This window comes from Giraffa tippelskirchi, chromosome 7, assembly GCF_054371585.1.
Source record: "Giraffa tippelskirchi isolate mGirTip1 chromosome 7, T2T-mGirTip1v1.2.pri, whole genome shotgun sequence".
Taxonomy (NCBI): domain Eukaryota; kingdom Metazoa; phylum Chordata; class Mammalia; order Artiodactyla; family Giraffidae; genus Giraffa; species Giraffa tippelskirchi.
This window is the reverse complement of record NC_137281.1, coordinates 66,535,568-66,558,874: the sequence shown is the minus strand read 5'-3', so window position 1 is coordinate 66,558,874 and position 23,307 is coordinate 66,535,568. Positions and strand designations below refer to the sequence as shown.

The 23,307-nt window shown below is 37.8% G+C and overlaps 1 protein-coding gene and 1 pseudogene across 1 annotated transcript; both read left to right on the top strand.

The window, feature by feature from the left end:
- Nucleotides 1–6,869: 6,869 nt before the first annotated feature.
- Nucleotides 6,870–8,130, top strand: LOC145513765 (olfactory receptor 5M5-like). The gene is given in 2 exon segments (XM_081510740.1): nucleotides 6,870–7,224; nucleotides 7,520–8,130. Coding segments are annotated over 2 exon segments (966 nt in total).
- A 13,872-nt stretch (nucleotides 8,131–22,002) lies between these two features.
- Nucleotides 22,003–22,945, top strand: LOC145513763 (olfactory receptor 5M8-like; annotated as a pseudogene).
- The last annotated feature ends 362 nt before the right edge of the window (nucleotides 22,946–23,307 follow it).

Genomic DNA, 23,307 nt, shown 5'->3' with positions numbered 1-23,307 from the left:
AGTACCATACTGTCTTGATGACTGTGGCTTTGTAGTAGAGCCTGAAGTCAGGCAGGTTTATTCCTCCAGTTCCATTCTTCTTTCTCAAGATTGCTTTGGCTATTCTATGTTTTTTATATTTCCATACAAATTGTGAAATTATTTGTTCTAGTTCTCTGAAGAATACCATTGGTAGCTTGATAGAGATTACATTGAATCTATAGACTGCTTTGGGTAGTATACTCATTTTCACTATATTGATTCTTCCGATTCATGAACACGATATATTTCTCCATCTATTTTTGTCCTCTTTGATTTCTTTCGCCAGTGTTTTATAGTTTTCTATATATAGGTCTTTTGTTTCTTTAGGTAGATGTATTCCTAAGTATGTTCTTCCTTTCATTGCGATGGTGAATGGAATTGTCTCCTTAATTTCTCTTTCTGTTTTCTCATTGTTAGTGTATAGAAATGCAAGGGATTTCTTTTTTTTTCTTTTTTTTTTTATAAATTTATTTATTTTAGTAGGTATTTCTGTGTGTTAATTTTATATCCTGAAACATTACTATATTCATTGATTAGCTCTAGTAATTTTCTGGTAGAGTCTTTAGGGTTTTCTATGTAGAGGATCATGTCATTTGGAAACAGGGAGAGTTTTACTTCTTTTCCTATCTGGATTCCTTTTATTTCTTTTTCTGCTCTGATTGCTGTGGCCAAAACTTCCAAAACTATGTTGAATAGGAATGTGAGAGTCGGCGCCCTTGTCTTATTTCTGACTTTAGGGGAAATGCTTTCAGTTTTTCACCATTTAGAATAATGTTTGCTGTGGGTTTGTCATATATAGCTTTTATTATATTGAAGTATATTCCTTCTATTCCTGCTTTTTGGAGGGTTTTTATCATAAATGGATGTTGAATTTTGTCAAAGGCTTTCTCTGCATCTATTGAAATAATCATATGGTTTTTATTTTTCAATTTGTTTGTGTGGTGTATTACATTGATTGATTTGCGGATGTTGAAGAATCCTTGCATTCCTGTGATAAAGCCCAATTGGCCATGATGTATGATCTTTTTAATATGTTGTTGGATTCTGTTTGCTAGGATTTTGTTAAGGATTTTTTCATCTATGTTCATCAGTGATATTGGCCTGTAGTTTTCTTTTTTTGTGGCATCCTTGTCAGGTTTTGGTATTAGGGTGATGGTGGCCTCATAGAATGAGTTTAGAAGTTTACCTTCCTCTGTAGTTTTCTGAAGAGTTTGAGTAGGATAGGTGTTAGCTCCTCTCTAAATTTTTGGTAGAATTCAGCTGTGAAGCCGAATGGTCCTGGGCTTTTGTTTGCTGGAAGATTTATGATTACAGTTTCGATTTCTGTGCTTGTGATGGGTCTGTTGAGATTTTCTATTTCTTCCTTGTTCAGTTTTGGGAAGTCATGCTCTTCTAAGAATTCATCCATTTCTTCCAAGTTGTCCATTTTATTTGCATATAGTTGCTGATAATAGTCTCTTATGATCCTTTGTATTTCTGTGTTGTCTGTTGTGATCTCTCCGTTTTCATTTCTAATTTTGTTGATTTGATTCTTCTCTCTTTATTTCTTGATGAGTCTGGCTAATGGCTTGTCAATTTTATTTATCTTCTCAAAGAACCAGCTTTTGGCTTTGTTGATTTTTGCTATGGTCTCTTTTGTTTCTTTTGCATTTATTTCTGCTCTAATTTTTAAGATTTCTTTCCTTCTACTAACCCTGGGGTTCTTCATTTCTTCCTTTTCTAGTTGCTTTAGGTGTAGAGTTAGTTTATTTACTTGGCTTTTTTCTTGTTTCTTGAGGTGAGCCTGTATTGCTATGACTCTTCCCCTTAGCACTGCTTTTATAGTGTCCCATAGGTTTTGGGTTGTTTTGTTTTCATTTTCGTTCATTGCTAGGCATATTTTGATTTCTTTTTTTTTTTTTTTAATTTCTTCTGTGATTTGTTGGTTATTCAGCAGTGCGTTGTTCAACCTCCATATGCTGGAGTTTTTAATTGTTTTTCTCCTGTAATTGACATCTAATTTTACTGCATTGTGGTCAGAAAAGATGCTTGGAATGACTTCAATTTTTTTGAATTTACCAAGACTAGATTTATGGCCCAGGACGTGATCTATTCTGGAGAAGGTTCCGTGTGCACTTGAGAAAAAGGTGAAATTCATTGTTTTAGGGTGAAATGACCTATAGATATCAATTGGGTCTAACTGCTCTATTGTATCATTTAAAGTTTGTGTTTCCTTGTTAATTTTCTGATTAGTTGATCTGTCCATAGGTGTGAGTGGGGTATTAAAGTCTCACACTATTATTGTGTTATTGTTAATTTCCCCTTTCATACTTGTTAGCATTTGCCTTACATATTGTAGTGCTCCTATGTTGGGTGCATATATATTTATAATTGTTATATCTTCTTCTTGGATTGATCCTTTGATCATTATGTAGTGTCCATCTTTGCCTCTTTTCACCACCTTTGTTTTAAAGTCTATTTTATCTGATATGAGCATTGCTACTCTTGCTTTCTTTTGATCTCTCTTTGCATGAAATATCTTTTTCCAGCCCTTCACTTTCAGTCTGTATGTGTCCCTTGTTTCGAGGTGGGTCTCTTGTTGACAACATATATAAGGGTCTTGTTTTTGTATCCATTCAGCCTGTCTCTGTCTTTTCTTTGGGGCATTCAACCCATTTACATTTAAGATAATTATTGATAAGTATGATCTCATTGCCATTTACTTTACTGTTTTGGGTTCGAGATTATATACCCTTTCTGTGTTTCCTGTCTAGAGAAGATCCTTTAGCATTTGTTGGAGAGCTGGTTTGGTGGTGTTGAATTCTCTGAGCTTTTGCTTGTCTGTAAAGCTTTTGATTTCTCCTTCTTATTTGAATGAGATTCTTGCAGGATACAGTAATCTGGGCTGTAGATTATTTTCTTTCATCACTTTAAGTATGTCCTGCCATTCCCTCTGGCCTGAAGAGTTTCTATTTAAAGATCAGCTGTTATCCTTATGGGAATCCCTTTGTGTGTTATTTGTTGTTTTTCCCTTGCTGCTTTTAATATTTGTTCTTTGTGTTTGATCTTTGTTAATTTGATTATTATGTGTCTTGGGGTGTTTCACCTTGGGTTTATCCTTGGGACTCTCTGGGTTTCTTGGACTTGGGTGATTATTTCCTTCCCCACTTTAGGGAAGTTTTCAACTATTATCTCCTCGAGTATTTTCTCATGGTCTTTCTTTTTGTCTTCCTCTTCTGGGACTCCTATGATTCATATGTTGGTGCGTTTAACATTGTCCCAGAGGTCTCTGAGGTTGTCCTGACTTCTTTTAATTCTTTTTTTCTTTTTTCCTCTCTGTTTCATTTATTTCTATCATTCTATCTTCTACCTCACTTATCCTATCTTCTGCCTCCATTATTCTACTGTTGGTTCCCTCCAGAGTGCTTTTGATCTCATTTATTGCATTATTCATTATATATTGACTCTTTTTTATTTCTTCCAATCCTTGTTAAACTTTTCTTGCATCTTCTCGATCCTTGTCTCCAGGTTACTTATCTGTAACTCCAATTTGTTTTCCAGATTTTGGATCATGTTCATTATCATTATTCGGAATTCTTTAACAGGTAGATTGCCTATCTCTTCCTCTTTTGTTTGATTTGGAGGGCATTTATCCTGTTCCTTTACCTGCTGGGTATTTCTCTGCCTTTTCATCTTGTTTATAGTGCTGTGTTTGGGGTGGCCTTTCTGTTTTCTGGCAGTTTGTGGTTCCTCTTTATTGTGGAGGTTCCTCTCTGTGGGTGGGGTTAGATGGGTGGCTTGTCAAGGTTTCCTGGTTGGGAAGCTTGTGTCGGTGTTCTGGTGAGTGGAGCTGGATTTCTTGTCTCTGGAGTGCAATGAAGTATCCAGTAATGAGTTTTGAGATGTCAATGGGTTTGGTGTGACTTTGGGCAGCCTTTGTATTGAAGCTCGGGGCTATGTTCCTGTGTTGCTGGAGAATTTGCGTGGTATATCTTACTCTGGAACTTGTTGACCCTTGGGTGGTGCTTGGTTTCAGTGTTGGTATGGAGGCATTTGATGAGCTCCTATCGTTTATGCTTCCTGGATTCAGGCGTTCTCTGGTGTTTTCAAGATTTGGACTTAAGTCTCTTGTCTCTGGTTTTCAGTCTTATTCTTACAGTAGCCTCAAGACTTCTCCATCTATACAGCACTGATGAAAAACATCTAGGTTAACGATAAAAGTTTCTCCACAGTGAGGGACACCCAGAGAGGTTCACAGCGTTACATGGAGAAGAGAAGAGAGAGGCGGGAGATAGAGGTGGCCAGGAGGAGAAGAGGGGAATCAAAAGGGGAGATAGCAAGCTAGCCAGTAATCACTTCCTTATGTGCTCTCCCCCGTCTGGATCTCTCAGAGATGTTCATGGAGTTACACAGGGAAGAGAAGAGGGAGGAAGGAGACAGAGGTGGTCAGGAGGAGAAAAGGGAGAAGCAAAAGGAGAGAGACAGATCCAACCAGTAATCAGTTCTCTAAATGTTCTTCCTAGCCTGGAACACACAAAGAGATTCACAGAGTTGGGTTGAGAAGAAAAAGGGGAGTGGGGAGATGGAGGCGACCTGGAGTAGAAAAAGGAGAGTTAAAAGGGGGAGAGAGCAATCAAGCCACTGATCTCGCTCCCAAGTAAAAATGGGTACTGAAGACTGGGTTCTTGAAGATACAAAGTTGATAACAAATACCAAAAAGCAAAGATTAAAAATCTAGAGTAGAGGTTAGGTTCTCAAAAATACCATATTACAAAAAGAGGGGAAAAAAAGAGAGAGAGAGGGAGAAAAAGAAAAAGAAAAAAACACCAGAATCACAAAAATTATGAAATATATATATATACATGAAGTTTACTTTAAAAATAAGGTCTTAAAAAAATAAAAATAGGGTCTTCTTTTTTTTTTTTTGCAAGGTAATAGTAGGTTATAAAAATGAAAATTGAAGGAGTAATAGGGGACTTAAAAATAAAAGTAAAATAAGAAAATAAAATAAAATTTAAAAAAATTTAAAAAGTTTTAAAAATTTAAAAAATGAAAATAGTTAAAATATATCTAGGACTTTCTCTGGAGCTGTTACAGACAGTGTGAGTTCAGTTCATTTTCAGATAGTTCCTTGGTCCAGCTTGTACTTCTCAAGGTCTCTAGGCCCCTTCCTATGTAGTTGGTGCTAACTACAGGGTTTTAATCTGTTGCATCTGTCACTTCCAAAGCAGTTCCCTCTGTTTCTTTTAGCTTCTTCTGTTTGCTGTTCTCTTCAGTGTCTAATTTACGCCCTGACGTAAGGAGGGTGGTGGTGGTCACTTTTTTTTAGTCTCACTTGTTCAGTCGTGCTGTGGGGAAGGAGGAACACTGCAAACAAATCTCACTGGCGTGCGCTCACAGTGTTTCCGCCACACTGGGTTTGCCCTGCCCATGCTATGTGTGCTTTCCCAGTCTACACTGCTCAGGCTCTAGGTTGCACTGCCGGGAACTGTCTGAAGCGGCCCCTGGGGTTGCCTGTACTTCCCAGATCTAAGCTGCTCAGGTTCTGGTTCCCGGGTACTTCACAAAGGCGCAGACTTGGTTGAGCCTGGGTTTTGTGCCCTTCCCAGGTCCAAGCAGCTCCGGTGACCAGGTTTTTGGCTAGCGTGGTCAGGGGCTGCGCCTTTTTCCCTTCCCCCATCCCAGCCGCTCGGTTTTCTGGGTGTACAACGGACGCAGCTTCCCGGGTGTGCCGTGCTCTCCCCTGGGGAGCTGATCTCTGGCTGCGACCCTCTCAGTGGGAGTCGACCCTCCAGAGTCCCAAGAAGTCCTCTTTAGCAGCAATGTCTGTTTGCAGTTTGGTATAGGATGCCTCTCCAGGGCTGTGATTCCACCCTTCCAGCTCTGGCTGCCCTCCCCTGCCTGTCTCCTGCGGAGGATGGGCCGGTACGCAGGCGGCTTGCTCTGCTCAGTCCTTTGTTCTGTGAGCGGTCCTGGTGGTGTCTTAGGTTAAGGCTTTTCACGGGAAAGCTATCCCACAATCTAGGTTGCTGTCTCAATCTAGTTCTCTCAGATGGCCCTTGGAGCATTCAGGCCCAGTCCTTACCCAAAGCAATGCAGCCCACCCCTCCCTGCCCAGCCCCTGCTTGCTAGTTGGGGATGTGCATGTCTGTGCTGCACTCCCTCTGGGAGTTGCTGTTAGGTTCATAAACCGCGGGTTTTAATTATTTATTTATTTTTCCTCCTGGTTATTTTGCCCTCTTCAATTCCAAGGCTTGCCACAGACCCACCAGAGAGAGTGTTTCCTGGTGTTTGGAAACTTCTCTCATTTTCAAGACTCCCTTCCCGGGACGGATCTCCATCCCTACCTCTTTTGTCTCTCTTCTTGTCTTTTATATTTTGTCCTACCTCCTTTCGAAGACTATGAGCTGCCTTTCTATGTGTCTGATGTCCTCTGCCAGCATTCAGAAGTTGTTTTGTGGAATTTGCTCAGTGTCTAAATGTTCTTTCGGTGAATTTGTGGAAGAGAAAGTCATCTCCTAGTCCTATTCCTCTGCCATCTTAGGACCGCCCCTATGAGGAACATTTTTAAAGACTACTGAATTTCTTATAATATTGTTTCTGTTTTATGTTCTATCTTTTTTGGCCATGAGGCATGTGGGATCATAGATCCCTAAAAGGGGATCAAATCTTTGTTCCCTGAATTGCAAAATGAAGTTTTAACCACTGGATCACCTGGAAATTCCCCTGTGTAACTTCTTTATGCCACATGTGTTTAGAAGTTTGAAAGCAGTAGACATTGATGAAATGTTAATAATGGAAAATGATAAAAAAAAAAATGCATTTTTATTTCATTTAATTTAGACATCATTGGAAGCTGAGCAAACACAATGTTAAAGGAAAACTACACGGAAGTGACTGAGTTTATCCTCCTGGGACTGACAGATCAAGCTGAGTTGTAGTATTTCCTTTTTGTGGTCTTCCTAGTCATCTACCTGAGCACAGTCATCGGCAATGTGGGCATGATTTTGTTAATCAGAACTGACTCAAAGCTTCACACTCCAGTGTACTTCTTCCTCAGCCACGTCTCCTTTGTAGATCTCTGTTATGCCACCAATTTCACTCCTCAGATGCTGGTCAATCTCTTATCCAAGAGAAAAACCATTTCCTTCCTTGGTTTCTTTATACAATTTGAGTTTTTCATTTCCTTGGAGCTCACAGATAGCTATATGCTCACAGCAATGGCTTATGACCACTACCTGCTGCTACTGCTGCTGCTGCTAAGTCGCTTCAGTCGTGTCCAACTCTGTGCGACCCCATAGACAGTAGCCCACCAGGCTCCCCCGTCCCTGGGATTCTCCAGGCAAGAATACTGGAGTGGGTTGCCATTTCCTTCTCCAGTGTATGAAAGGGAAAAGTGAAAGTGAAGTCGCTCAGTCGTGTCCGACTCTTAGCGACCCCATGGACTGCAGCCTACCAGGCTCCTCCGTCCATGGGATTTTCCAGGCAAGAGTACTGGAGTGGGGTGCCATTGCCTTCTCCTATGACCACTACCTGGCCATCTGCAAATCCTTGTTATATGGCAGCAAAATGTCCCGAGGTGTCTGCCTCTCTCTCGTTGCTACATCTTATACTTATGGCTTTGCAAATGGTCTTGCCCAGACCATCCTGATGCTCCACCTCTCCTTCTGTGGACCCAATGAAATCAACCACTTTTACTGTGAGGACCCAACTCTCCTAGTCCTGGCCTACTCAGATACTTATGTCAAAGAAAATGCCATGTTTGTGGTGGCTGGTTCCAACCTCATGTTTTCTCTCACCATCATCCTCATCTCCTACATTTTCATCTTTACAGCCATTCTACAAATGCTTTCTCCAGAAGGGAGGCACAAGGCCTTCTCCACCTGTGGGTCTCATCTGACAGTTGTCACTGTTTTATGGGACAATGTTCTGGATGTATCTGGGCTGCCTTCTGAGGCATCTATAGAACAAACCAAAATTGTAGCTGTTTTTTATATCTTTCTGAGTCCTATGCTAAACCCTTTGATCTACAGCCTTCGGAACAAAGATATTAAAAGAGCAATAAAGAGAGTGATTCAAGAGACATTTTTCTTTGTTAAATTAGGTACACATTTGGCCAGAGGTATTTAATATATTTGTATTCTCTGACTGATTAGAGAGAATTTTAAGTTAATAAGACACTTTTGTCATTGACTTATTTTTTCCTTTTGCAATTCACTTATGAAATGTGAACAAATCTGTCAGATCATTAGCTTGTATCATTTCAGTGTATTTAAAATGAATACCACATGGAAATTCAGTGACAAGACCAGACAGCATTGTTGTTTTTGTAATATTAGTAAAGGACAGATAATTCTGTGCACAATATTCATAAAGGTAGAAAGTTATAAAAGACAGAATTACGAACGATGCTAAGACAATGCAAATTTGTTTGATTTGAGGGGTTTAAAATTTTCCAAATTATTTTCCAAAAATTGCCAATCATATAAGGAGGAAAGCTTTTTCCTTAGTTGGTTGGTTTTTCCCTTTGTTCACGTTATATATCCAAGAAGATTTTTGGGTATCTTAAATTATTACTCTAAGAACTATATTTAGATATTAGTACTAGACTAATGGAATCCTCATTTATTAAATGTTTGACAGAAATGCCAAATTTCCTTTGGATTTTTTTTAATATTTATTTTTATTTATTTATTTATTTATTTACCAATATACCTCTGGCATTAACTTATATTGGCTTTCACTTTTTTATTTTTTTAGTACACACTATTAATAGCTCACATACAAAAATAGTAAATAATATAAAGAGCACTTTTCGAAGTATAATAATCATCATTAAGTTTTCACACAATGACACTTTGTTTCAAATTCGCACAAATCTCCATGTCATAGACCTGACTGCTCACCTTTGGCGTCTCCCCCTGGGACATACAGGTTGGAGAAGCTCATGATGCTGGAAAACTCCTCAGAAGAGACAAGAGTTGAGTAGAACTTTGTTCTGTTAGGTCAATCGAGTTGATTTTTTTAAATTGATTTATAATTGATTTGTAATTTTAAATTTCAGATATACAACATTTAAAAGTTGCTCAGTCATGTCCGACTCTTTGTGACCACATGAACTGTAGCCTGCCAGACTCCTCTGTCCATGGGGATTCTCCAGGCAAGAATACTCAAGTGGGTTGACATGCCCTTCTCTAGGGGATCTTCCAACTCAGGGATCAAACCCAGGTCTCCTCTATTGTGGGCAGATTCTTTAGTGTCTGAGCCACCAGGGAAGCCTGGTGTTCAGCATAATGATTTACAATTATTAGAACTGTTAAAGAGGCTGCTCTGGTGGCTCAGTGGTAAAGGATCTGCTTGCAGTGCAGGCGACTCAAAAAATACAAGTTTCAAACTGGGTTGGGAGGATCTGCTGGCAAAAGAAATGCTTAAAAAGCAGTCAGAAGGGCAATTTAAGATAAACTATTTGCCAAATAGCATAGACATTTTGGTCAGAGGTATGTAACATAACCATATTCTCAAATCAATCAGTGAGCACTTTAAATTAACAAATCGTTTTGGTTATTGACTATTCTTTTCCTTTTATAAATCACCTATGAGACTTAGACGTAACAAATTTGGAAAATTTAGCAGTGGCCACAGGACTGGAAAAGGTCAGTTTTCATTCCAATAACAAAGAAAGGCAATACCAAAGAATGCTCAAACTACTGCACAATTGCACTCATCTAGGCTACAGTCCACGGAGTCATGAAGAGTCAGACACAACTGAGCGACTTCACTTTCACTTTTCACTTTCATGCATTGGACAAGGAAATGGCAACCCACTCCAGTGTTCTTGCCTGGGGAATCCCAGGGACGGGGGAGCCTGATGGGCTGCCGTCTATGGGGTCGCACAGAGTTGGACACGACTGAAGCGAATTAGCAGCAGCAGCCGCAATAGGCTAGCAAAGTAATGCTTAAAATTCTCCAAGCCAGGCTTCAGCAATATATGAACCGTGAAATTCCAGATATTCAGGTTGGTTTTAGAAAAGGTTTTGAACCAGAAATCAAATTGTTAACATCCGATGGATCATCAAAAAAGCAAGGGAGTACCAGAAAACATCTATTTCTGCTTTATTGACTGTGCCAAAGCCTTTGGCTGTGTGGATCATAATAAACTGTGAAAAATTCTTAAAGAGATGGGAATACGAAACCATCTGACCTGTCTTTTGAGAAACCTATATGCAGGTCAGGAAGCAACAGTTAGAACTGGACATGGAACAACAGACTGTTTACAAATAGGAAAAGGAGTACATCAAGGCTGTATATTGTTACCGTGATTATTTAACTTATATGCAGAGTACATCATGAGAAATGCTGGGATGGAGGAAACACAAGCTGGAATCAAGATTGCTGGGAGAAATATCAATAACCTCAGATATGCAGATGACACCACCCTCATGGCAGAAAGTAAAGAAGAACTAAAGAGCTTCTTGATGAAAGTGAAAGAGAGGAGAGTGAAAAAGTTGGCTTAAAACTCAACATTCAGAAAACTAAGACCATGGCATCCAGTCCCATCACTTCATGGCAGATAGATGGGGAAACAGTGGAAACAGTGGCTGACTTTATTTTTCGGGGCTCCAAAATCACTGCAGATGGTGACTGTAGCCATGAAATTAAAAGACACTTACTCTTTGGAAGGAAAGTTATGACCAACCTAGATAGCATATTGAAAAGCAGAGACATTACTTTGCCAAAGAAGATTCGTCTAGTCAAGGCTATGGTTTTTCCAGTGGTCACGTATGGATGTGAGATTTGGACTATAAAGAAAGCTGAGTGCCGAAGAATCGATGCTCTTGAACTGTGGTGTTGGAGAAGACTCTTGCAAGTCCCTTGGACTGTAAGAAGATCCAACCAGTCCATCCTAAAGGAGATCAGTCCTGGATGTTCATTGGCAAGTCTGATGTTGAAGCTGAAACTCCAGTACTTTAGCCACCTGATGTGAAGAGCTGACTCATTGGAAAAGACCCTGATCCTGGGAAGGATTGAGGGCAGGAGGAGAAGCGAATGACAGAGGATGAGATGGCTGGATGGCATCACCGACTCGATGGACATGGGTTTGGGTGGACTCAGGGAGTTGGTGATGAACAGGGATGCCTGGCATGCTGCAGTTCACGGGGTCGCAAGGAGTCGGACATGACTGAGCGACTGAACTGAACTGATGAGACTTAGAAGAATGTTATCAAATTGTTAGTTTTGACACAGTATATTAAAATAATACCACACATATACTAAGACACAGGAGCAAACACCATTGTCATTGCTCTATAAAATTAGCAAAAGACAGATTATGCTATCTACATTACTCAAAGTCACCAAACATGTGAACTTGTTTGTTGGATTGTTTCTTTTATATTTTTTTATTCAAATTATATACGAATGAAGATCTTTAGGAATCTCAGGTTATTACTCCAAGATATAACTTTAGATATTAGTACTGGTCCAATAGATTCCTTAGTCATAAGATTGTTGATGTAAATCCTAAATATCCCAGAGAATATTTTTATTATTTCCTTTAAGTTTTTTAAGCCATTTATATCCCTATCATAAAACTAGTTTTGAGGTTTCATTTTTTTTATTGTTGTTGTTATGAATGATTTCCAGTACACATCCAAAATATAAACCAACATAAATGTTACCAGAGTCAGGATAACTAGCAATTAATATATCATACAATGTCACATTTTTCATTTTTTAAATTTTTATTTTATCTTGGAGCAGAATTGATTAACAATATTGTGTTAGTCTCAAGTGTACAGTAAAGTGACTTAGTCATACTTATACATGTATCTGTATTTTTCAAATTGTTTTCCCATTTAGATTATTATATAATATTGAACAGCCGTCCCTGTGCTGTTCCTTTTATTTCATTCTTTTAGAAACTCAGATCCTGTACCTCTGCATGTCATGGACACTAGTGCTCATCTTTGGCTTCTCCTCCTGAGGCGTATCTGGGAAAAAGACTATGACACTGAAACATGCTTAGAAGAGATGGGAACTGAGCAGAGCAGGGTCCTATCAAGTTTTCAGTTCACTTCAGTCGCTCAGTTGTGTCTGACTCCTTGCGACCCCATGAATCACAGACACCACGCCTCCCTGTCCATCAACAACTCCCAGAGTCTACTCAAACCCATGTCCATCGAGTCGGTGATGTCATCCAGCCATCTCATCCTCTGTTGTCCCCTTCTCCTCCTGCCCCCAATCCTTCCCAGCATCAGGGTCTTTTCCAATGAGTCAGCTCTTTGCATCAGTTGGCCAAAGTACTGGAGTTTCAGCTTCAACATCAGTCCTTACAATGAACACCCAAGACTGACCTCCTTTAGGATGGACTGCTTGGGTCTCCTTGCAGTCAAGGGACTCTCAAGAGTCTTCTCCAACACCACAGTTCAAAAGCATCAATTCTTCAGGGCTCAGCTTTCTTCACTGTCCAAATCTCACATCCACACATGACTACTGGAAAAATCTTAGCCTTGACTGGATCAACATTTGTTGGCAAGTAATGTCTCTGCTTTTCAATATGCTATCTAGGTTGGCCATAACCTTCCTTCCAAGGAGTAAGTGTCTTTTAATTTCATGGCTACAGTCACCATCTGCAGTGATTTTGGAGCCCAGAAAAATAAAGTCTGACAATGTTTCCACTGCTTCCCCATCTATTTCACATGAAGTGATGGGACCAGATGCCATGATCTTAGTTTTCTGAATGTTGAGCTTTAAGCCAACTTTTTCACTCTCCTCTTTCACTTTCATCAAGTGGTTTTTTTAGTTTCTCTTCACTTTCTGCCATGAGGGTGGTGTTATCTGCATATCTGAGGTTATTGATATTTCTCCCAGCAATATTGGTTCCAGCTTGTGTTTCTTCCAGCCCAACGTTTCTCATGATGTACTCTGCATATAAGTTAAATAAGCAGGGTGACAATATACAGCCTTGACGTACTCCTTTTCCTATTTGGAACCAGTCTGTTGCTCCATGTCCAGTTCTAGCTGTTGCTTCCTTACCTGCATACAGGTTTCTCAAGAGACAGGTCAGATGGTCTGGTATTCCCATTTCTTTAAGAATTTTTCACAGTTTATTATGATCCACACAGACAAAGCCTTTGGCATAGTCAATAAAGCAGAAATAGGTGTTTTTTTCTGGAACTCTCTTGCTTTTCCGATGATCCAGCGGATGTTGGCAACTTGATCTCTGGTTCCTCTGCCTTTTCTAAAACCAGGATGAATTTCTGGAATTTCACGGTTCACATATTGCTGAAGCCTGGCTTGGAGAATTTTGAACATTACTTTACTTGCGTGTGAGATCAGTGCAATTGAGCATTCTTTGGCATTGCCTTTCTTTGAGATTGGAATGAAAACTGACCTTTTCCAGTCCTGTGGCCACTGCTGAGGTTTCCAAATTTGCTGGCATATTGAGTGAAGCACTTTCACGGCATCATCTTTTAGGATTTGAAATAGCTCAACTGGAATCCCATCACTTCCACTAGCTTTCTTCATAGTGATGCTTTCTAAGGCCCACTTGACTTCACATTCCAGGAGGTCTGGCTCTAGGTGAGTGATCACACCATCGTGATTATCTGGGTCGTGAAGATCTTTTTTTGTACAGTTCTTCTGTGTATTCTTGCCACCTCTTCTTACTACCTTCTGCTTCTGTTAGTTCCATACCATTTCTGTCCTTTTTCGAGCCCATCATTGCATGAAATGTTCCCTTGGTATCTCTAATTTTCTTGAAGAGATCTCTAGTCTTTCCCATTCTATTGTTTTCCTCTATTTCTTTACACTGATCGCTGAGGAAGGCTCTCTTTTCTCTCCTTGCTATTCTTTGGAACTCTGCATTCAAATGGGAATATCTTTCCTTTCCTCCTTTGCTTTTCGCTTCCCGTCTTTTCACAGCTATCTGTAAGGCCTCCTCAGACAGCCATTTTGCTTTTCTTCATTTCTTTTCCATGGGGGTGGTCTTGATCCCTGTCTCCTGTACAATGTCACCAACCTCTGTCCATAGTTCATCAGGCCCTCTGTCTATCAGATCTAGTCCCTTAAATCTATTTGTCACTTCTACTGTATATTCATAAGGGATTTGATTAGGTCATACCTGAATGGACTAGTGGTTTTCCCTACTTTCTTCAGTTTAAGTCTGAATTTGGCAATAAGCAGTTCACGATCTGAGCCACAGTCCACTCCCGGTCTTGTTTTTCCTGACTGTATAGAGCTTCTCCATCTTTGGCTGCAAAAAATATAATCCATCTGATTTCAGTGTTGACCATCTGTTGATGTCCATGTGTAGAGTCTTGTGTTGTTGGAAGAGGGTGTTTGCTCTGAGCAGTGCATTCTCTTGGCAAAACTCTATTAGCCTTTGCCCTGCTTCATTCTGTATTCCAAGGCCAAATTTGCCTGTTACTCCAGGTGTTTCCTGACTTCCTACTTTTGCATTCCAGTCTATCTAGTGAATTTTCTTTTATCAGACCTTCAGTGTTCTTACAGATGTTTGAATTTTCATACAAAGAAATGGAGAAAGATGATGTGGATTTGCCTATTTTCTTTTGTAGTTTTTGAAACTATTGAGACTATATCATTAGGTCTTATCAAGTACTGAACTAGTGTTATTCCTTTCATCATTTATACTTTCTAACCCTTCTATGATGTATAAAGTCTAAAAGTGTTATTTGTCTGATATTCACATATATTTGGCAGTTTTATTTGTTTGTTTTTAGTTGGTTATATCTAGTATGTTTATTTTGACTTTTTTTTTTTCAGGCTTGGAGACTTTTGGATCATATTTCTTATTTTATTCTGGATATTGGCACTTTTGAATATTTCTGACAACTTAGTTTGTGCTTTTCACAAACTTCTTTATGCTTTTTCTCCTCTTTACCTACTGTGAATTAAATCATATTTTGCAACTTTCCTTCCTTTTTAATCCTTGTTTGACTCTGACACATTCTGTTTTCTATTATTAATAAGTTCCCTTCAATTGTGTATGCATACTTGTCTTATCTTAGTCTTCCTTAATCAGTCCAACTACTTTGCTATTCTATAATGAAAGGGACATACAGTATTTTAATTATGAATTCATCCTGCTCCTAACTTATAACTGTCGTTTGCAGGTATAGAATAAATCATTAATAGTAAATTATTTATTAATGAACTTTAAATATTATCTATATTGTATATGATTACAGTTATAATTGTATTAAATGGTGATTCAATGCTCGTGTTCCTTTAACCTTCATGACATTTATCAATTTTTCTCTCACTATTATATGGCACCCACTCTTCATTCATGGTTTAGTTTTCTTCCATGTGATATATATCCTTAATCAGTTCTTTCAGTGAGAGACCTTCGCTATCCACTTATCTAAGAATATCACTTGTCCATTCTCAAAGGAGAATGTATTTGGGTATGAATATAGAAAGACCGACACTTGTTTTCAGTATTTAACATATCTTATATTCTGTCTTCTTTTTGTTTGGCTATGCAGATGGGTATATTACCAGATTATTTGTTATTTGTCTGTGGGCAAGATACTATCTTTTTCATTTTCTAATATTCAATTTCAGTGTTTGTTGAGATTTAGTTATATTTATACTTTTGTATTTTCAGTGCCTCTTTGCTGATCTCTTAAAGTCATATCCTCTGAGGATATATTCTCACAATGTCATATAACTTTAATTCATAGAAATTTTAAAACTGAGTTTTTAATATCATCATAATCAATAAGTGAATGCCTTTATACCCAGAGAAAGTGCAGCATTGTGTGAACTTGCTGCATTTCTATTCTAAGCAATACGATATCAAAGACTAATAATCTGTTTGATCCCAGCCTCACAGTTTATTAACTGTAGGTTCCAGGTAAAGTTAATTAACCTCTACTTGTTTCAGTTTCCTAGCTGTAAAATGAAAGTACTAATACTAAGCCCCTACACCGTTTGTAAGTTTAACTGAGCTAATGTTTGTGTAGCTGTTAAGCCTAAGGCTGGCACATATCAATTACTCAGTGCCTGTTACCTATAACTAATTACTCCTATTGTGTTTTCTTTCCTGTGATTTTTAAACAAGTTTGTCATTATCCCAAATCCTCTCTGTAGACTTTCAGTTTGAGGGCTGAGATTATGCATTCAATGAAATGCAGATTTACCTGAGAGCCAGAAAAATAAGAGTTGTTTTACAGTCCTCAATTAAATATAGGTACCGTGCTAGCTATGGAAATGACACCTCTGCTCACAGAGATTTGAATTCTAGCAGTGACACTAGAAATATAAGTAAGTAATGAAAGCAGAGTGTGTTAGTCGAGGGTAGGGCAGAGAGGTAGACAGCATGGTGAATGGAGGTCAAACTCTGTGGAGGCAAAACAAAATTATGCTCATTAACAGAAGAGAATTTAATGGAAAGAATTTAATTTAATAAGAGAACACAGACAGTGTTAAAGAAATCAATCCAAGTATTTGAAGCACCTCGAGGCTAAGTTCAGAAGATAAATAAATCCCAGTCCTGAAGCAGCCAAAACAAAGGCCACTGTCAGGAGTCCAGTGAAACTAAATCCAGGAAGAACATCCCAGGCCACATCTCAACACTCGCCTCAGCAGAAATTTTCCTTGGAAGAATGCAGCCACCTTAACACTTCATTGTGAAACTGTGGGGAAATGAGAAAGAAATTTGGATACTTTTCTCTTATGCTCTCACCTCTGTTATGCTCTTGGTTTCTCCCACTGGCCAAACTTGGAAATTCAAAACCAAAGGAGCTCTAGCAATGAAATCTAAAGATGAAATTTCAGGTGGGCAAAAAAAAAAAAAAATGTAGAGAAAAAAGACATTAGGTCTTGATGAGATAGGCTGACAAAGGAAGAATCACCAACACATTTATGTTATCTGTATATCCACCATATTCTCTTTGCTAAATATTTATTATTATAACTGTTTAAAATATAAAGAAACAGGTTTAGAATCAGGATGTAAGTAGTCCAACTAACTAAAGTTGCCTGATTGTCCAGTGGTTTTCCTATATCATGCACTCTTCTATCTTGCATGTTAAAAATTTAAACACAATAAAATGAACTGCTGAAGATCTGTGAAAATCAGAAACAACTTTTAGATTTTAAGTATTAGAGATGGGATAGAAACTATAAATGATATTAGGAATAAAATTAGTTTATTGCTTGACATAATCTAATAATATAAAGTCAATGTTTAGATAACTACAAAAAGAAAGAGAAAAATCCACAAACATCTCTCTCATCTCTCTCATGTTCTACATATAAAATAATAAAACATGTGTGGGGATACTGAAGATTTGAATAAAGCAGAACAATCAACTAGATTTATGTAACAGAACCATGTTCTACTCAACTCCCGTATCTTCTGAGAGCTTTCCAACACCGTAATTCTCCCCAGCCTCAGGAGGAGGTGCCAAAGGTGAGCAATGGGGCCATGAAAAGGAGATTTGTGCAAATCTGAGACAAAAGTGTCATTATGAGAAAACTTAAAGATGACTTGTTATGCTTAGACAAGTGCTTTTTAAATTATTTTCTATTTCTGGCTGTGAGATGTTAACAGCTAAGTCACTTCAGTGAGATGTTAACAGTTCATGATAAAAAGTAATAAGTGAAAGCAAAATATCAGTTTTAAAGTGGGATGCATATTGGTAACAAAACCAAAAGAAATATTTTTTAAAAAAATCTAAAGGAAAATTGGCATTTCTGTCAAAAGTTTTATGAATTAGGATACCATTGGACCAGTATGCATATCTAATTTAGTATAACTTAACATCTACAAAATGTGGAGAACTTAATGTATCCCCCAATCAGCTCAAAATATCAAGACATTTAGGCTTAAGTTAAAACAAACAATGAGTCCCATTGCTTTACCATTTCAGATTTGAGTCCCTGATGATATTGGGGTGTGGCAAGAAGTCATGTCTTCAATGAACTTAAGATTTTTTTTTAAAAGTGAAGCAGTCTTGTTTGTTTATAGCCTAAATGGTTTTCTATGAAAAATAATTGAAACTTAGGGAGCTAGTTCATCTGTGACAGTCTGGTATAAACTTCTCAGGTTCTTCACATCAGTGTTGTCCCTGGGAAGTCACTCTCCTTTCACAGGTAAGACTTGGTATTGCTAAAATATATTTTGGAAATTAGACATAGATACTTTCATCAATAAAAATAAAATTATGGCCTGAAATCTATTCTCATAAATTAGCAAATGCTTTTATAAACAATTCTAAAGTGAATCAATAACAAAAATCTGAGTTTGCATAAAAAATAACAACACATATTTAGAATAAGTACAACGTGAGAAACATTCTCATTGAAAGTTGTATGAAAATCATTATTATTTTATAATGTAGGCAAAGTTCTTTTTTAAAAGTTAGTTTTCTTCTCTTTCTCTGTAATGTGGGTAAAATATATTAGTGGTACCTAGATCATCAGCTAAGTAATTACTCTTATTGAGTACTTTCTACTATGAAAGTGAAAAAAAAAAAAGTGAATGTGCTCATCACTCAATCGTGTCCAAATCTTTGCATGGACCATAGCTCACCAGGCTCCTCTGTCCATGGACTTCTCGAGGTAAGAATACTGGCCATTCCCTACTCAGGAGTCTTCCCAAACTAGGGTTTGAACCCGTGTCTCCTGCATTGCAGGCATTTCTTAACCATCTGGGTGACCAGTGAAGCCCACTTTCTCCTATATTGTCCCCTCTAATTGCCACCAACTTTCACCTGATGAAAATGATATGCTATGTTTTCCCCACAAAAGAGGATGTCATAAGCATACACATCAAATGTAAGGTACAGTTCAGTTTGACAAACGCTAAAATGTGACTCTCAGATTCAGGAGTCATCAGACTAATTGTTTTGGACACTTACCTCAGACCTCATTAAGTGAAAATTGCCACCCTCATTAACATACAGATGAAAAAAATAAGCAGGTTTAAATTCTTCTGTTTTTCTCATAGTACGAATATTTACAAATGTACTTTGGAGTGGTATCATAATGAAAAAAAAAAAAAAAGATCAAAGACTACATGACAGAGCCTCAGCATGAGGGTGATTGTCCAGAGTACAAAGCTTGTTAGACTCCAGAGCCATTTCTGCCCACTTCTCTCTGACTTTTCCTTGCCCCATCTTGTAGGATGTTGTGCTCTGCTTTTTGTGAAGAAATGTCATAACCATGAAGTATTCAGGTAAATGATCTAACATGTTGACTGCTTACACTGCCTCATTTCCGCACAGTAAAAATGAAATGGAGATGTTAATTATTTGGGGGTCTTGATTGATGATTTAATAAACATAGAGATTAAAGAAAGAAACTAATGTTTGCTTGTTATGACAATAACTATAAGCATAGGAGCTTATAAAAGGAAACCAAATGATTGTGATTTCATTGATTTAGATGACTTCAGCATGGGCTTCCCTTGTGGCTCAGCTGGTAAATAATCCGCCTGCAATGCGGGAGACCTGGACTTGATCTCTGGGTTGGAAAGATCCCCTGGAAAAGGGAAAATCTACCTACTCCAGAATTCTGGCCAGGAGAATCCATGGACTATACAGTTCATTGGGTCACAAAGAGTTGGACATGACAAAGTGACTTTCACTTTCATTTGCATTTTACCACCCTGGTCAATAAATTCAAATATCTCAGTAGGATAATGAGTAGTGTAAATTGGTGAGAAAGCATGGGTGGTTCTTCATTTACAAAGTGGTTTAAATGTGATCTGTGTCCATCCCTGTACTGTAGCTTTTAATAAGAGTCGTTAAATCTGGTCATTTCCTGTTATTGAAACAAAGAAGAGGTGGCAAGAATACACAGAACTATACAAAAAAGATCTTAATGCCCCAGATAACCATGATGGTATCCACTCACCTGGAGCCAAACGTCCTGTAGTGTGAAGTCAAGTGGGCCTCAGGAGGTATCACTATCATCACTATGAACAAAGCTAGAGGAGGTGATAGATTCCCAGCTGAGCTATTTCAAATCCTAAAAGATGATGCTGTGAAAGTGCTGCACTCAAAAATGTAAAAACGATTTTAGTTTGGTTTATTTGAACAATAAATAAAATATTATAAATTTTTAAAGAATATTCAATACAAAGTCAAGAGTACTATTTATATCAGTGACTTATTTAAAACCCTTGGCTCTGAAGCCTTGATTCCTTACTTTAAAGCTCATCTATTTTGCATTCTACAAATAGATGTTCAATGGAAATTTAATTATTGAATAAATTTTCCTGAGTTTTAAAGAAATATGATATTCATTATTGAGCTTCGAAAATCAGAATGCATGTAAAAGTAGTCATTGATTTGGAAATTGCATGTAGTATGAACATCCATGGGAGACATCAATACTATGGTGTGGGTTTCCCAATGTAAGAAGAAAAATATTGAGACTGAAGGTTGGGCCCCATGGTAAATCTGCATTGTGCCCAGTTGTTATTTATCCAGAGAACTCATGTGAAGAATAATTATCTCAAAAAGTAATTATTTCACCCTCACTTGTTTGTGCAGTTTCTTATGAAATCTCTTATATCAACCTACAAATGATATAAATTCTGCCTTCATCATTCCTCAGAAGAGCCATTGATATTCTTTCTGAAGACAGCTCTTGGCCCATAGGTAGGTAGATTTCTTTATTCTACATGTATTTATAACCTCCAAATGCCTACTTATTTGTTCAATCGTGCATGATACCAACATTAGACTTATGATTTATAAATAACTAGATGGAAAAAAAGAAATGCCAATAACCACAAAAGTGCAGACTTTTAACGAATATAGATGAGGTCTACATAGAAAAGCAAACACTAATATTTTAGTTATTATTAGTATGAGTTTTTATTTCTTTTATTTCTTGCCAAAACAGAAGTCAACTCAAGCTTTCTCAAGCAAAAAATAAACTGTTTTGGAAACATATGGCTTTGCAGATCAATGTGTAGCCAGAATACCAGGCATAAAGAAAAACCCAAGGAATCTGGAGACCAGTCAGCTCAGACTTCATTGAGTCAGTCTTCTTTTGCAGGTTCAGTCTGGCCTTTAAGTCACACTGAAATCAATTTAATGCAAAAATAGTTTGCATTCAAGTGACCACCTTAAATCACTAACTGACGCATGTAAGATATCCATGGGCAAGCATTTGATTTCTGCATATTCCTCTTTGAACCAAGAATCTTGTCTCTCACATTTCCCAGTGAAACCAGAAGTGAGACCAGGAAGAGAGAATTTTTATCACTGCCAACTCCATGCAGTGGGAAATTCTCTATAAAATATTCTAACGGGATGCTAATGGCTGGAGAATTTAAAAGCTGGCCAACTGTCAGAATATAATTATTTATATATTTTTGAACAAAGTGAAGGAAAATTCCAGCTCTTCACCTAGAAATTTCTTATTCTGTTGAGTCTGAAAAAGTTGGAAAGCATAAAACTTGCCCAACTTAATTATTTTGTATTCTCCACTAAGTAATTTATTATGTGAAAATTATCCAAAAAGAATTAGGTCTTTTGGGAGATATTGGTTTTTGATATCATACTCTTTCTCTTTATCTCTTTATAAATGCTTTCTCACCTGTTTATATAATTAGATATAAAGATAAACAAATCTGACTGTGATGTTTGAGGATGGCTATGCCCATAAAGTATATTTTTCAAACAAAAGACCAGGACAGAGAAATAGAAGGAGAAAGTGGATAAAGAAAAACTTGAGAGAAGCACAATTAGAAGGGAAATGAAAAATAGGGAAATTAAAAAAAAAAAAAAGTGGAAGGCCATGTCAAAAATGAAAGAGATGCCTTGAGTCCCACAAGATTTCAGTGCCAGACTGAGATTATGCTTACTGAGAATGAACAACAGTTGAAACAGAGTAATAAAAAAGAAAGAGAAGGAAAAGAAATTGGTAAGAAAGCCATTAGTGACATAGTAATATCAATTTTTCCACTTTATTGTAATCCAATATAAATGTAAAAGTCAATATCTCATGCAGGAAATTATGAGAAGAAACTTCACATTGGTGACTGAGTTCATTCTCCTTGGACTATCTAGTACCCAGGAATTGCAGATTATCTTCTTCATGCTGTTTTTCACCATTTATATGGTCACAGTGGCAGAAATCTTGGCATGATTGTCCTAATCAGGGTCAATACCTGCCTCCACAGCACCATGTACTTTTCCCTGAGCCACTTTTCCTTCATGGATCTGTGTTTCTCTTCCAATGTGACTCCAAAGATGTTGAAAATTTTCTTATCAGAGAGGAAAACCATTTCTTATACAGCTTGCACGGTTCAGTGTTACTTTTTTATTGCCTTGGTCCATGTAGAGATCTACATCCTGGCTGTCATGGCCTTTGATTGGTACATGGCCATTTGCAACCCCCTGCTTTATGGCAGCAGAATGTCTAAGAGTGTGTGCAAGTCCCTCATCACGGTGCCTTATGTATATGGAGCGCTCACTGACCTGATGGAAACCATGTGGACCTACAACCTAGCCTTCTCTCGTCGCGATGAAATTGATCACTTCTACTGTGCTGACCCACCGCTGATTAAGCTGACTTGTTCCAACACCTATAACAAAGAGTTGTCCATGTTTGTTGTGGCTGGTTTTAACTTCACTTGTTCTCTCTTCATCATCCTCATTTCTTACATCTACATTTTTCCTGCCACATTGAGGATTCGTTCCACAGAAGGTAGGAGCAAAGCTTTCTCTACCTGTGGCTCCCATCTGACAGCTGTCACCATCTGCTATACAACTCTTTTCTTCATGTATCTTAGACCCCCTTCAGACGAGTCCATTCAGCAGTGAAAAATGGTGGCTATGTTTTACACCACAGTGATCCCATGTTGAACCTCTTGATCTACAGCCTGAGGAGCAAGGATGTGAAAGAAACTTTGATCAAAGAACTGTTCAACAGGAAACTGCTTTCTGTTAATAGATAAATTCAATGCTACTGTTCGTAAGAATTTTCATTTTTTATACACAATAACTTATTCCTATTGCTTAGTTCAGTAATTTGTCCAAATATATACCCACTTCTTGAAGAGATGGGAGAAATTTCCATGGAGAAAATCTTGCAAAATATATTTGCGTATCCATGTCAATAGACAGGAATTTTGAATTCTCCAAGAAAGCTTTGCTTGCTCAGACCGAAAAGTAAGAACTTATACATTGAGGAATCAATGTCAGTGAAAAAGCTAATTTATATCTTGTAGAATAAAAATATTAATGCTAAAATAGTATTTTCTTTTTGGAAGGAATTGGTCATTGTTTTAGACTGTCTCTTAATGGGGTGATTTACTAT